Source organism: Cherax quadricarinatus, unplaced genomic scaffold (genome assembly GCF_038502225.1).
Source record: "Cherax quadricarinatus isolate ZL_2023a unplaced genomic scaffold, ASM3850222v1 Contig2276, whole genome shotgun sequence".
Classification (NCBI taxonomy): Eukaryota; Metazoa; Arthropoda; class Malacostraca; order Decapoda; family Parastacidae; genus Cherax; species Cherax quadricarinatus.
The window spans coordinates 17,633-31,151 of NW_027197302.1; the positions used below are offsets into that span (position 1 = coordinate 17,633).

The window sequence follows — 13,519 nt, forward strand, 5'->3', positions numbered from 1 at the left end:
ATTTTTTTTTTTTAAATTCTTGGACACTGGTGCGTGACTTCAGATTTTGGCCTTGGACCCTGAAAGGGTTAAGGGTTAAGATTCAAAGCTTTTTTAAGGTGATATTTCTCCACAAATCTTTGCAACTCATTCCACTTTGCACATGTCCCTATTCACTGAAGAAGGCACATTCTCGCCTCTCTTCCTCCTCCTCTGAAACAATTTCCTCAGCTGCAGTCACTTTTGTACTTAGCTACTTTCCACTTTGCCACTTTCGTACTTTGCTTCGAGTTCTTTCTTGAATTCTATCGTGTTTCTTGCCTTCTTTATCAGAGGGCTGGCACTCGGAACTTTCTTTGGTCCCATGGTGGTTTATTTAGCAATTGCACTCAACAAACAAGCACAAAAAAATATTGGATTATTACGAAATGTTATCCGAACGTGTGGGGTAATGCTCACTCAACGAGAAACAAAGCCAGACTGAGTCAGAACGAGTGGGATGCTTTGTGTGGACGTGAGCAGGTGGACGCGTTTGGTATGGTGGACCATTGTCAACTCTACAAAAACCGAGCAGATGTACGAAAACTGGGACAATTTAGACGAAAATAGTCGTCTAATACGGAATCCAACGAAAACCAGGGCATGTGAAAACCAAGGTTCCACTGTACTCTGTAAACTACCTCATTCAACGAACTGACCATTTCCCACTGAACCAGTGTGGCCCAAAAAGAAAAAAATTTCTCTTTTTAACTTTAGTTATGTATGTGTACAAGAGAAGGGGTTACTAGCCCCTTGCTCCCGCTCAGTAAACTTATTTCCCTATAATTTTTACAATCTCTTTTGTCCCCCTTCCTGTTATATAAAGAAATTTTGCATGCTCTCTGCTAATCTTTAGGTAACTTCCCCACTTTCCCTTGCTTTTAACATTTCTGTCATGATCCCATCAGTTTCAGCTGCATTACCCCCTTTCATTCTACCTAATGCCTCACGCACCTTCCCTTCACTCACATCCGGCTCCTCTTCTCTCCTAAAAGATGTTACATCTCCCTGGCCAATGCATGAAATTTTTGTCTCCCTCTCTTCATCAATATTTAACAGTTCTTAAAAATATTCCTGCTATCTTCCCGGTTCCTCTAACTCCCCTATTCTGTTTTTTAACTGTCAGATCCATTCATTCACTAGGCTTTCTTAACCTGTTTATCTCACTCCAATTTTTTTTCTTTGCAAAATTTGTTGACAGCACCTCACCCACTCTTATCATTTTATTACTCACGTTTTGAATTAGATTCTACACATTTTAGTTCCACACTTCTTAACACTATAGCATTCACTTCTTTTACAGCCCTATCTATAAATATGTTAAGCTAGTTCAGTTTCAGTATTCATAATAAAATTGATTTAATATCTTTTCAGACAATAATTCCTGATGTGAAACCATTATCAGCCTCAGAAGTTCATATGGGAGAGGATTCAGGTCCTGAGAGTGGTGAGGCAAGTGACTTTGAAGGTCCTGAGCCTCCACCACCCTTGTATCAAGCAGTCAAAGAAGAGGTAGAGGAAAAAGTAGAACCTAAGCCAAGACGCGAAGTGCGGGAGGTCTCTCCATTACCAGTCAAACAAAGAAGACGGTCTTCCACACCAGAAGAAAGTAAGTCTTTTTCAATTACGTCTTAGGCTTGCTCTATAGAGTAATGGATATTCCTGGAATAAGTTGAGCTTTTAAGCTACTCCAATTGATAATTTACTTTTTTGAATTTCTGATGAAGCCAATCAGCATTGAAGTTTACCTATATTTTGGTGACTGTGGAGCTGTAATGCAGTTTGGTAAACACCATAAATACTAGTTTACTGTATAGTACTTGAGGTCTTAAGAAAACTTGGCATAGTCTAAGACCAGATTGTGAGGAAGATAACTCCTAGGACAACTACTTACAAGTAGTCTTACCTATTCTTTCATTTACATTATATTTTTTTTATTTATTTTAAGCTTAATTGATTTTCTCTTGTCTGTTTTGATCTTAAGATGTGACAAAACCTCACTTGTTTTCAAATGGTAATTTTGAAGTTATGATTGGTGACTGCTGGAGTATCATTATTATTCCGGGAGATTGAGTTGTTCGGACTCTCCAGTGATGGAATTAATTTTTTTTTCTCTAGTTTTAATTTTGAATTCAACCCAGATTGTTTGGCTTCCTTATCTATACTTAACCTGTAGACTTGTAGGTGATTATAATAATGTGTTGTTTACTCTTCCTCTTGCTGTTTTTCATTCTAGATCTGTTCACTAGTACTGTGGCTTATCTATTTTTACCTTACTTAGTCCTTACCTAATTTAGAAAAAAATCTTTGAACTTGTCTAGGTTTCCAGATATGGCAATTGGGTATATAACCACATGCATTTGCCTATATATGGGTGCAGGCCCCTGGTTCTTTACTTGCCACATGCAGATTCTCTCTCCTAGCCTTGTGGGCCCTGTTGTACCTCTTCTTAAAACTAACACTATGAAGTGGAGTACAGTACAGTGGACCCTCCCTCTCCGTGATTAATCCATTCCAGAGAGTCACGAAATTTGAAATTCACAAACTGAAACCATTTTCCACAGAAGAAATAATGTAAATCCAATTAATCCATTTTAGACACCCAAAAGTATAAAAAAAAAATACATTTTATAGAGAATAACTATATTCCACGGCTTATTTATCTATCACAATTCATCTAATATGACATAATAAACAATATTAATAACATAGAAACATGATATATACTCTACAATGAATAAATTGTCATTACGTATGTGAGGAGTGGTGGTCGTGTTGTTGAGTTTATAAGGGCCACTGAGAGCATAAGCCGTACATATTAGTGGTAGTGGAGGCGGCAGCAGAAACCACCAACACTATTAACACAAACAATTTACGTTATTTATAAATAAGAAATATTTACACTTACTGTACCTTGGAGACGCTGGCATTGGTTTAGGGTGGTGGAAGATAGGCAGGGTGGCATATGTTTGTCAGTGGCCCTACAGTGGACCCCCGGTTCACGTTATTAATCCATTCCTGAGAGCTCATTGTAAAGCAAAATTATCGGAAAGCGAATCAATTTTCCCCATAAGAAATAATGGAAATCAAATTAATCTGTGCAAGACACCCAAAAGTATGAAAAAAAAAAACTTTTACCACATGAAATACTAAGTTTAATGCAATAGAATAATTACAATAACAATAATAATAGAATAATCACAATAGAATAATTGACACATACCTTTAATGAAGATCTGGTGATGATTGATGGGATGGGAGGAGGGGAGAGTGTCAAAGTTTTTAATGTTTAGAAGGGGAATCCCCCTCCATTAGGACTTGAGGTAGCAAGTCCTTTTCTGGGGTTACTTCCCTTCTTCTTTTAATGCCACTAGGACCAGCTTGAGAGTCACTTGACTTCTGTCGCACAACATATCTGTGCATAGAGGCCTGTACCTCTCGTTCCTTTATGACTTTCCTAAAGTGGTTCACAACATTGTCAATGTAATAGTCACCAGCACGGCTTGCAATAGCTGTGTTAGGGTGATTTTCATCCTTAAAGGTTTGCAGTTCAACCCACTGTGCACACATTTCCTTAATTTTTGAAGTAGGCACAATGGATTCCACAACTGGCATAGGCTTCTCAGGGTTAGCCCCAAACCATTCAAAATCTTTCTTAATTTCAATACTAATTCTCACCCTTTTTACCACAGGGTTGGCACTAGAAGCTTTCTTGGGGCCCATGGTGACTTATTTTACAGAAACAAGCAACAAAAACAGTGATAATATGGATAATATGGAATGTACCGAATGTATCCTTAGATGCGCGCACACTGGCTGGCTTGTAAACACTGGCACACACGGGGCAGTTCAGGCCACACGGGGACACGTCTCGTACGAATCATATTGCATACCGGGTTTTGTAACGGGAACCGAGGCAAATTTTTTGCAATATACAGTGGACCCCTGCATAACGATTTTAATCCGTGCAAGAGGGCTCATTGGTATGCGAATGAATTTTCCCCATAAGAAATAATGGAAATCAAATTAATCCGTGCAAGACACCCAAAAGTATGAAAAAAAAAATTTTACCACATGAAATATACATTTTCCTACACACAAAGAGAAGGATACATGCACAATAGTAGAGTAGTACATGCACAGTATATATTGTGCATGTACTAGTCTACTAAATGAAGAATAAATGACACTTACCTTTATTGAAGATGCAGCAATGACTGATGAGACACTGTGTCCTGGGAGTGCCTTTTCCTCCTGAGTACTGTAGGTCCTGTTTGGTATTTTCTTCCAGAACATGCCTTATCACACTGTGTATGTCACTACGATTCTTAAATCTCTCAAACCAACCTTTGCTGGCTTTAAATTCACCAATATGAGCACTAGTTCCAGGCATTTTTCCCTGTTCACCTGGGTGTTAGTCGACTGGTGTGGGTTGCATCCTGGGAGACAAGATTAAGGACCCCAATGGAAATAAGTTAGACAGTCTTCGATGACACTGACTTTTTTGGGTTATCCTGGGTGGCAAATCCTCTGGGGTTAATTGTTTCTTGGTATATTCTCAATAAGCCACACCAACAACAGTGCTACAGCAGCAGCAGACGATGCTACAGCAGCAGCAGACGATGCTGCAGCAGCAGCAGACGATGCTACAGCAGCAGCAGCTGACAGTGCTACAGCAGCAGCAGACGATGCTACAGCAGCAGCAGCAGCTGACAGTGCTACAGCAGCAGCAGGCGATGCTACAGCAGCAGCAGACGATGCTACAGCAGCAGCAGACGATGCTACAGCAGCAGCTGACAGTGCAGCAGCAGCAGCAGCTATACCACCAATAGTAGCGATCGTTGATTGGGGTTTATTATACAACCTGGCCAGCTCGGAGACACGCACTCCACTTTCATACTTATCAATGATCTTTTTCTTCATCTCTATTGTAATTCTCACCCTTATTGCTGTAGGGTTGGCACTAGAAGCTTTCTTGGGGCCCATGGTCACCTATTTTCCAGATAAAGCACCGAAAACAATGTAATAATACGAAATGTTCCGATTGTATGCTTGGATGTTACCGCGGAGGCTGGCTGGTAAACAATGGCACGGGCGGCACATGTGAGGCTGGCTGAGGGCGCACATTGGACGCGTCTCGGATGAACAGCGGTGAGCGGGTTTTTAAGCGGTATGCGAGGCAAAATTTTTGCGATTAAAGCAAGGGGTATGCGGATTAATCGTTATGTGATGCCAATGGTATGCGGGGGTCCACTGTACTGCTTCAGATACCGGATTTATCGGATACCAATGACTTCGCGAACCGGGGGTCCACTGTCTATGCCTCCAATAACATTAGAGGAGTTAGTTTCGTTTCATCCTTTTTCTATCACTTGTTACACTTAATGCTACACTTTATTGCTGGCTGGCGCTATAGCCTTTATCGACTCCTGCTGCTTTAGTATCATACATATCATAGAATTACTGAAGAAGGCACATTCTCCCCTCTCTCTTCCTCCTCCACATCGGTACTTTGCTACGAGTATTTTCTTGAATTCTATCATGCTTCTTACCTTCTTTATCAACAGACTGGCACTAGCAGTTTTCTCTGGGCCCATGGTGGCTTATTTAGTAGTCACAGAATAAACAAGTGCAAAAAACAATGAATTATTACGAAATGTTTCCTATGACCTCACAGGATAATGTGAGAAACAAAGCGACACTGCCTCAGAATGGGTGTGTGGGAGGCTTTGTGTGTGCATGGCACTTCGACAGGTAGTGTACTGCTGATGAGAACGGAGGAAAGTAATGAAAACTGAGCCAACATTTTTACGAAAAATGTCGGCGATAACTGAAATTCATGAAAACAGAGCCCAGCGAAAAGGGAGGGTCCACTGTATACAGTGGTCCCTCAATAATCGTCCGTCCTGAAAGTCGTCCATTTTGGAAATAGTCCTGTCTTTTCGTCTAAATATTGGCTCGCAAATGGTCCGTTAACTCGTTAATCGTCCTTCGTCCGGGGCGGGTACTCACGCTCTGAGCCGCCTGGGCTTGCCTTCCCAGCCAGTGTGCCATTGTTTACCAGTGAGTGACGGTTCCCTCACATGCTCCTACAAAATATTTCATAATATTCCATTGATTTTAGTGCTTGCAAGTGCTAAATAAGCTACCATGGCTCCAAAGGAAGCTTCTATTGCCAGCCCTTTGGTAAAGAATGTGAGAAACGCATAATTTATGAAAAAGTTTGTAGAAAAATACAAAGATGATGGTGGTAGAGTGGAAGCAGTTGTGATAGTGGTTGATGAACATAAGAACATAAGAAAGGAGGATCACTGCAGCAGGCCTGTTGGCCCATGCTCGGCAGGTCCTTTACAATTCGTCCCACTAACGAAACATTTTCCCAACCCAGTCCTCAATGCTACCCAAGAAATAAGCTCTGATAACTCTATCCACTCATTTGCAAGTCCCAAATGAGTGGATAGAGTTATCAAGAGCTTATTTCTTGGGTAGCATTGAGGACTGGGTTGGGAAAATGTTTCGTTAGTGGGACGAATTGTGAAGGACCTGCCGAGCATGGGCCAACAGGCCTGCTGCAGTGATCCTCCTTTCTTATGTTCTTATGTAATAAAGTTGGTAGAATTACCGACAATATGTAAAGTAAAAGGACACAAATGCAACTAATGTGACATTTATTGTGGCAACGTTTCGCTCTCCAGGAGCTTTATCAAGCCATTACAAACAATACATGGACACAGAGGGTATATAAAGGCTCAGAGTGAGGTGCAATACTAGTGAGGTACCATTTCGATGTTCACTAGTGGTAGTAGTAGTAGTAGTGACAAAAGTAATACAGTATGATAGAGCAATTGATTCGTACAAGAGTAAAAGGATATAAAAGCTATTACTTGGGTAACATAAAAATAGGTTGGACAAATATAGACTGGAAAGAGGCAGCTTGTTTCAGTGTTCACTCTCTGTAATGTGCTTTGTGTAGTATAACAGGAGAGACTATGTGATGGCAGGGTTTACTGTTTTCAGGAGGATTCTTGCTAAGACTTCGGAGATGGTGAAGCTGCCGTTGTTTTGTTTAATTGTATTCGAAACAGCGATCAGTGCTGATTCGAGGCACTTGCGTCTGCGGAAATTAGTTTCTTTGATCACTAATTGGGCGTCTCTGAATTTCATGAGATGACTGGTGGAATTTCAGTGTTGTACACAGGCGTTGTTCAAGTTATCGTTCCTACATGCGTAAATGTGTTCATTGAGGCGGGTGTCGAGGTTTCTTGCTGTTTCACCTACGTAAATCTTGTCACAGCCTCCACAGGGTATAGTGTAAACTCCTGCATTGACTGGTTCGTGGTGCTTGGATTGTGTCCTGGTTAGATCCTTTATTGAAGTGCTAGAAGCGATGGCGACTCTGGTGTTAGCTTGTGAAAGTACTTTTGAGACGTTCAGTGCAACCTGGCTGTTGGGAAGAATTATAACTTTGTTGGGAGTTGTGTTGATGCGTGGAGAATTAATGATCTGAAGAGCTCTTTTCTTGCAGTCTTTGATGAAAAAAGGAGGAAAATGTAACTCGGTGAATGTTTGGTGAATATATGTACATTCCTCGTCAAGAAACTCAGGACTGCAAATTCGGTATGCTCTTAGGAAAAACCCAATGATGATGCCTCTTTTGGTCTTGGTATCTTGACTGGAATAGAAGTGTGTGAGATCATTTTTATTGGTGGGTTTCCGATAAACTTGAAATCTTAGGTTGTTGTCTACTTTGTGAATGAGGACGTCGAGGAAAGGTAGCTTGTCGTTGGACTCTTCTTCTAGTGTAAACTGGATCGCCGGTTCAACTGCGTTGAGCCTTGCCTGAAGCTCACCAAAGATTTTCTATACAAAACCAGACAAATACTCAAATGCACTAGAGAAGGGAAGAAACTTCTGTACTTGTTACCAAGCAACCCTAAACCAGCACATATGTATGGTTTACCCAAGACCCATAAACACAATATTCCTCTCAGACCAATCACGTCAGGAATAGGCAGTGCTCCACACAAACTAGCCGGAGTTCTTGCCAAACATCTTTCCATCAGCCCCGCTCATCTTAAACACTCAGGCGACCTTCTCAACCGCATCCGTAACCTCTCCATCCGTAACAAGAAACTAAGCAGTTTGGATGTGACTTCCCTCTTCACAAAAGTACCTACCAAAAAGCCATCGAGGTTCTCCGACGCAAAGTCAATCAGGACCTTAATCTTCCTCTACCTCCCGGAGATTTTGTTGACTTGATTGAACTCTGTGTTAATTTCAACTGTTTTTCTTTCAATAACAAGCTCTACAAACAAACCTACGGCATGGGAATGGGGTCCCCCATAAGTGCCGTCCTAGCCAACTTATACATGGAACACCTAGAGTCCGAACACTTCGCCAACATCATCCCTTCAAGCGTCACTTGGTTACGTTACATGGACGATGTCCTCGTAATAACTCCAAAACGTTTTGATGTACTGGATCTTCAGGCAAGGCTCAACGCAGTTGAACCGGCGATCCAGTTTACACTAGAAGAAGAGTCCAACGACAAGCTACCTTTCCTCGACGTCCTCATTCACAAAGTAGACAACAACCTAAGATTTCAAGTTTATCAGAAACCCACCAATAAAAATGATCTCACACACTTCTATTCCAGTCAAGATACCAAGACCAAAAGAGGCATCATAATCGGGTTTTTCCTAAGAGCATACTGAATTTGCAGTCCTGAGTTTCTTGACGAGGAATGTACATATATTCACCAAACATTCACTGAGTTACATTTTCCTCCTTTTTTCATCAAAGACTGCAAGAAAAGAGCTCTTCAGATCATTAATTCTCCACGCATCAACACAACTCCCAACAAAGTTATAATTCTTCCCAACGGCCAGGTTGCACTGAACGTCTCAAAAGTACTTTCACAAGCTAACACCAGAGTCGCCATCGCTTCTAGCACTTCAATAAAGGATCTAACCAGGACACAATCCAAGCACCACGAACCAATCAATGCAGGAGTTTACACTATACCCTGTGGAGGCTGTGACAAAATTTACGTAGGTGAAACAGCAAGAAACCTCGACACCCGCCTCAATGAACACATTTACGCATGTAGGAATGATAACTTGAACAACGCCTGTGTACAACACCGAAATTCCACCAGTCATCTCATGAAATTCAGAGACGCCCAATTAGTGATCAAAGAAACTAATTTCCGCAGACGCAAGTGCCTCGAATCAGCACTGATCGCTGTTTCGAATACAATTAAACAAAACAACGGCAGCTTCACCATCTCCAAAGTCTTAGCAAGAATCCTCCTGAAAACAGTAAACCCTGCTATCACATAGTCTCTCTTGTTATACTACACAAAGCACATTACAGAGAGTGAACACTGAAACAAGCTGCCTCTTTCCAGTCTATATTTGTCCAACCTATTTTTATGTTACCCAAGTAATAGCTTTTATATCCTTTTACTCTTGTACGAATCAATTGCTCTATCAAATTGTATTACTTTTGTCACTACTACTACTACTACTACTACTACTACTACTACTACTACTACTACTACTACTACTACTACTACTACTACTACTACTACTACTACTACTACTACTACTACTACTACTACTACTACTACTACTACTACTACTACTACTACTACTACTACTACTACTACTACTACTACTACTATTACTACTACTACTGCTACTACTACTACTACTACTACTACTACTACTACTACTACTACTACTACTACTACTACTACTACTACTACTACTACTACTACTACTACTACTACTACTACTACTACTACTACTACTACTACTACTACTACTACTACTACTACTACTACTACTACTACTACTACTACTACTACTACTACTACTACTACTACCACTACTACTACTACTACTACTACTACTACTACTACTACTACTACTACTACTACTACTACTACTACTACTACTACTACTACTACTACTACTACTACTACTACTACTACTACCACTACTACCACTACCACTAGTGAACATCGAAATGGTACCTCACTAGTATTGCACCTCACTCTGAGCCTTTATATACTCTCTGTGTCCATGTATTGTTTGTAATGGCTCGATAAAGCTCCTGGAGAGCGAAACGTTGCCACAATAAATGTCACATTAGTTGCACTTGTGTCCTTTTACTTTACATACTTATGTTCTTATGTTCATCAACCATTATCACAACTGCTTCCACTCCACCACCACCATCTTTGTATTTTTCTACAAGCTTTTTCATAAATTATGTGTTCCTCACATTCTTTACCAAAGGGCTTTCTTTGGTGGTAGTGATGGTGATAACAGTTGTAATAGTGGTAGAAGGTCGTAGTGATGGTGGTAGAGGGTTCCTTCTTCAGTGATTCAGCGATTCTACCAACTCCTCCAATGTTGTTGGAGTTATATAGGGCTACAGAAAACACCGCCGCCTCACCACCATTATGGACGGCTTACACTCAGTGGCTCTTATATACCGAACAACAACACAACACAACACCTCTCGTGACATACGTAATGACTTATTTTATTCATTCTAGAGTATATTCCATGTTTCTATGTTATTAATATTGTTTATTATATCATATTAGTTGAATTGTGATAGATAAATAAGCCATAGAGTTGATATTAGTGTCATATTCTCCAACAATAAACTTGCCATCCTTCCCTCACACAAACAAATAGCCAATAAGAACATAATGGAAGAACACTGCAGGTCTACTGGCCCATACAAGACCTCTACCCAAAGCTACCCAAGAATTTACTCCCATACCCAATGACACAAATCAAACTCAGCTCCTCCAACTCATATATTTGTCCAATCTCTTCTTAAAGCTACCCAAGGTCCTAGCCTCGATCACCCTACTGGTAAGTGTGATGTTAAATAAGAGCTTAAGAAAGTAGGAACATTGGAACAGGCCTGCTGGCCTATACTAGGCCAGTCCTTCACAAATCCAACCTACTAACAGAACAAATGCTACCCAAGCAATAAGCTCAGGCACAAGTCCAACTCAAATCCAACCCCTTTCACTCGTGTATTTATCCAACCTAAACTTGAAACTACCCAAGCCATAGGTTTTAGAAATTGGAAAGGAGGAACACTGCAATAAGCCTGTTGGCCCATACTAGGCTGGTCCTTCACAAATCCAACCCACTAACAGAACAAATGCTACCCAAGCAATAAACTCAGGTGCAAGTCCGACTCAAATCCAACCCCTTTCACTCGTGTATTTATCCAACCTAAATTTGAAACTACCCAAGCCATAGCTTTTAGAACATTGGAAAGGAGGAACACTGCAATAAGCCTCTTGGCCCATATTTGGCCGGTCCTTCACAAATCCAACCCACTAACAGAACAAATGCTACCCAAGCAATAAGCTCAGGTGCAAGTCTGACTCAAATCCAACCCCTCTCACTCGTGTATTTATCCAACCTAAATTTGAAACTACCCAATGTTTTAGCTTCGATCACCCTACTAGGCAGACCGTTCCACTCATCAACTACCCCTATTACCAATGTTCATTTATACATTTTATTAGTGCCCTAGAGTCCTTATGGAGGGGGATTCCCCTTCCAAATAACCTCTCTTCCCTCTCCTCCTCCCTGTCTTCCATTCATCAACAACAGCCTTCAATAAAGGTAACTGTCATGTTGAATGTTCATTCTTTTGTGCATGTAAATCTATCTTTTAGGTAAAAAAAAATTGTTGATACTCCTGGGTGTCTGGAACGAATTAATTGGATTTACATTATTTCTTATGGGGAAAATTGATTCGAAAATCGTCCATTTCGATAATAGTCCCACTTCCAGGAACGGATTATGGACGATTATTGAGGGACCACTGTATTATACACTTAGGGTGATTGATATACTGCCCAGCTGATCAGGAACTGATTTAAGTAACTTATCCAGTTCTCTTTTGAAGATAGCCAGGAGCCTGTCTCTGGTTAAAGAGTATAAGTGCCTTAAAGTGTATAATCACAGGTTTGGCATTTTTTGTTTTAAAGGGTCTTGTTATGCAGTATAATTTTCCTTGTAGTTTTGATAGCAGCATTACTGCTAATTTAAGGTCTTTCAGCGTACTTACCATAGATCTCTTACAGTCCTTTCTTGATCAAGTTCATAGTAATATTTTACAATACTTCTTTCCTGGTAAATGCCTCATATATCATTAAAAAAGTGATCATGTAGTAATGATTAGAATGATATCACTACTGCTTTTCGCTTTTGGCTCGATTGGTATTATAACTTAATAGAATTTTATTTTCCAGAACCAGTACGCAAGATTCATATGTTTGAAGGACCTATCCCAAGCAGTAAGCCTGCCATTGCACCAGCACGTAATCCACCATCCCGAGTTGTGTATGTTCAAAATTTAGTACGCCCATTCACTATTAATCAGCTCCGTGAGTTACTTCAGAGGACAGGTCGGCTTGTTGATAATGGATTTTGGATAGATAATATAAAGTCAAAGTGTCTTGCAATGGTAAGTATTAAACAAATAATTTTTTTTTTGTAGTGACTAATGTTTTTAATTATTCAAGTTAAACTTCTCTCATTTTGTAATGTATAGGTCATACAAGTTTAGAAAAATATTAATATTAAAGGAGAGGTTACTGTAGTTTCTGTAGTTACTAAACTTTGTTTTAATTTCAGTATGAGACAGAGGATCAAGCTCAAGAGACACGTGTAGCTCTGCATGGTGTGAAGTGGCCAGTGTCTAACCCAAAGAATCTGTTTGTTGATTTTTCCACAGAGGTATGAGGAGAATTTCACTACCAGTAACTGCTGATAAAATATACATAGTCTGTACACAAAGCCCTCCAAATTCACGGGGTTACATTCTTTAGAAGTCCTTGTGAATACCACCTAATGCTGTCTGGCTCATTTTGTGCATCCAGTGCCATCTTTGCTTGTTGCTCTAAACTCATTGCTACAGTATTTCATTCATAAACATCTAAAAGGGAGAAAGTTGGTTATGGAAGAGTCACTGAGAACATTTTCACTGAAGTCCTATGGTTTTGGTCATGTACCAAGCCAAAACAAAATGGGTACATTAAAAAAAATAAAAACCTGCTAATAATAGAAGTTATTAGATGTGTGAATAATCAGAATTAGTGAACTTAAAGCACCATGTATTTGAAGGGCTTACTAAATTTTATCTTAACTGAATTTGCTGACTTATCCTTTTATGCAATCATTATTCATGTGAACATAGCTTTCAGCACATTAAATAATTTTTTGTTTAATTTGATGACAGCTCAATTTGTTTTACTTTGTTCATACTTTGTAGTTTAGTTTTTTAGTATAATTACTTGCATTAGAGCAGGTATTTCATGGTAATTTTCCATTTTTTTTACTGAACTCAGGAGGAAATGAAAAAGCGAATGGAAGATTTTGCACCTCAAAAGACCCTTGAAGATCGTCGTGATGAAAGATGGCGGGTATGTATAAGTACATTAGTCTTTAGTACT

General features: G+C 39.9%; 1 protein-coding gene across 1 annotated transcript in view; it reads left to right on the forward strand.

The window, feature by feature from the left end:
- Positions 1–1,366: 1,366 nt before the first annotated feature.
- The window catches only part of Acn (apoptotic chromatin condensation inducer acinus), a 39,892-nt gene continuing 27,739 nt past the window's right edge, over positions 1,367–13,519 (forward strand). Inside the window, exons 1-4 of the mRNA XM_053786711.2 lie at positions 1,367–1,627; positions 12,317–12,531; positions 12,702–12,803; positions 13,415–13,489. Of these exons, the coding sequence (XP_053642686.2) occupies positions 1,438–1,627; positions 12,317–12,531; positions 12,702–12,803; positions 13,415–13,489 (582 nt within the window). The 5' untranslated portion in view covers positions 1,367–1,437. The remainder of the gene's footprint in view (positions 1,628–12,316; positions 12,532–12,701; positions 12,804–13,414; positions 13,490–13,519) is intronic.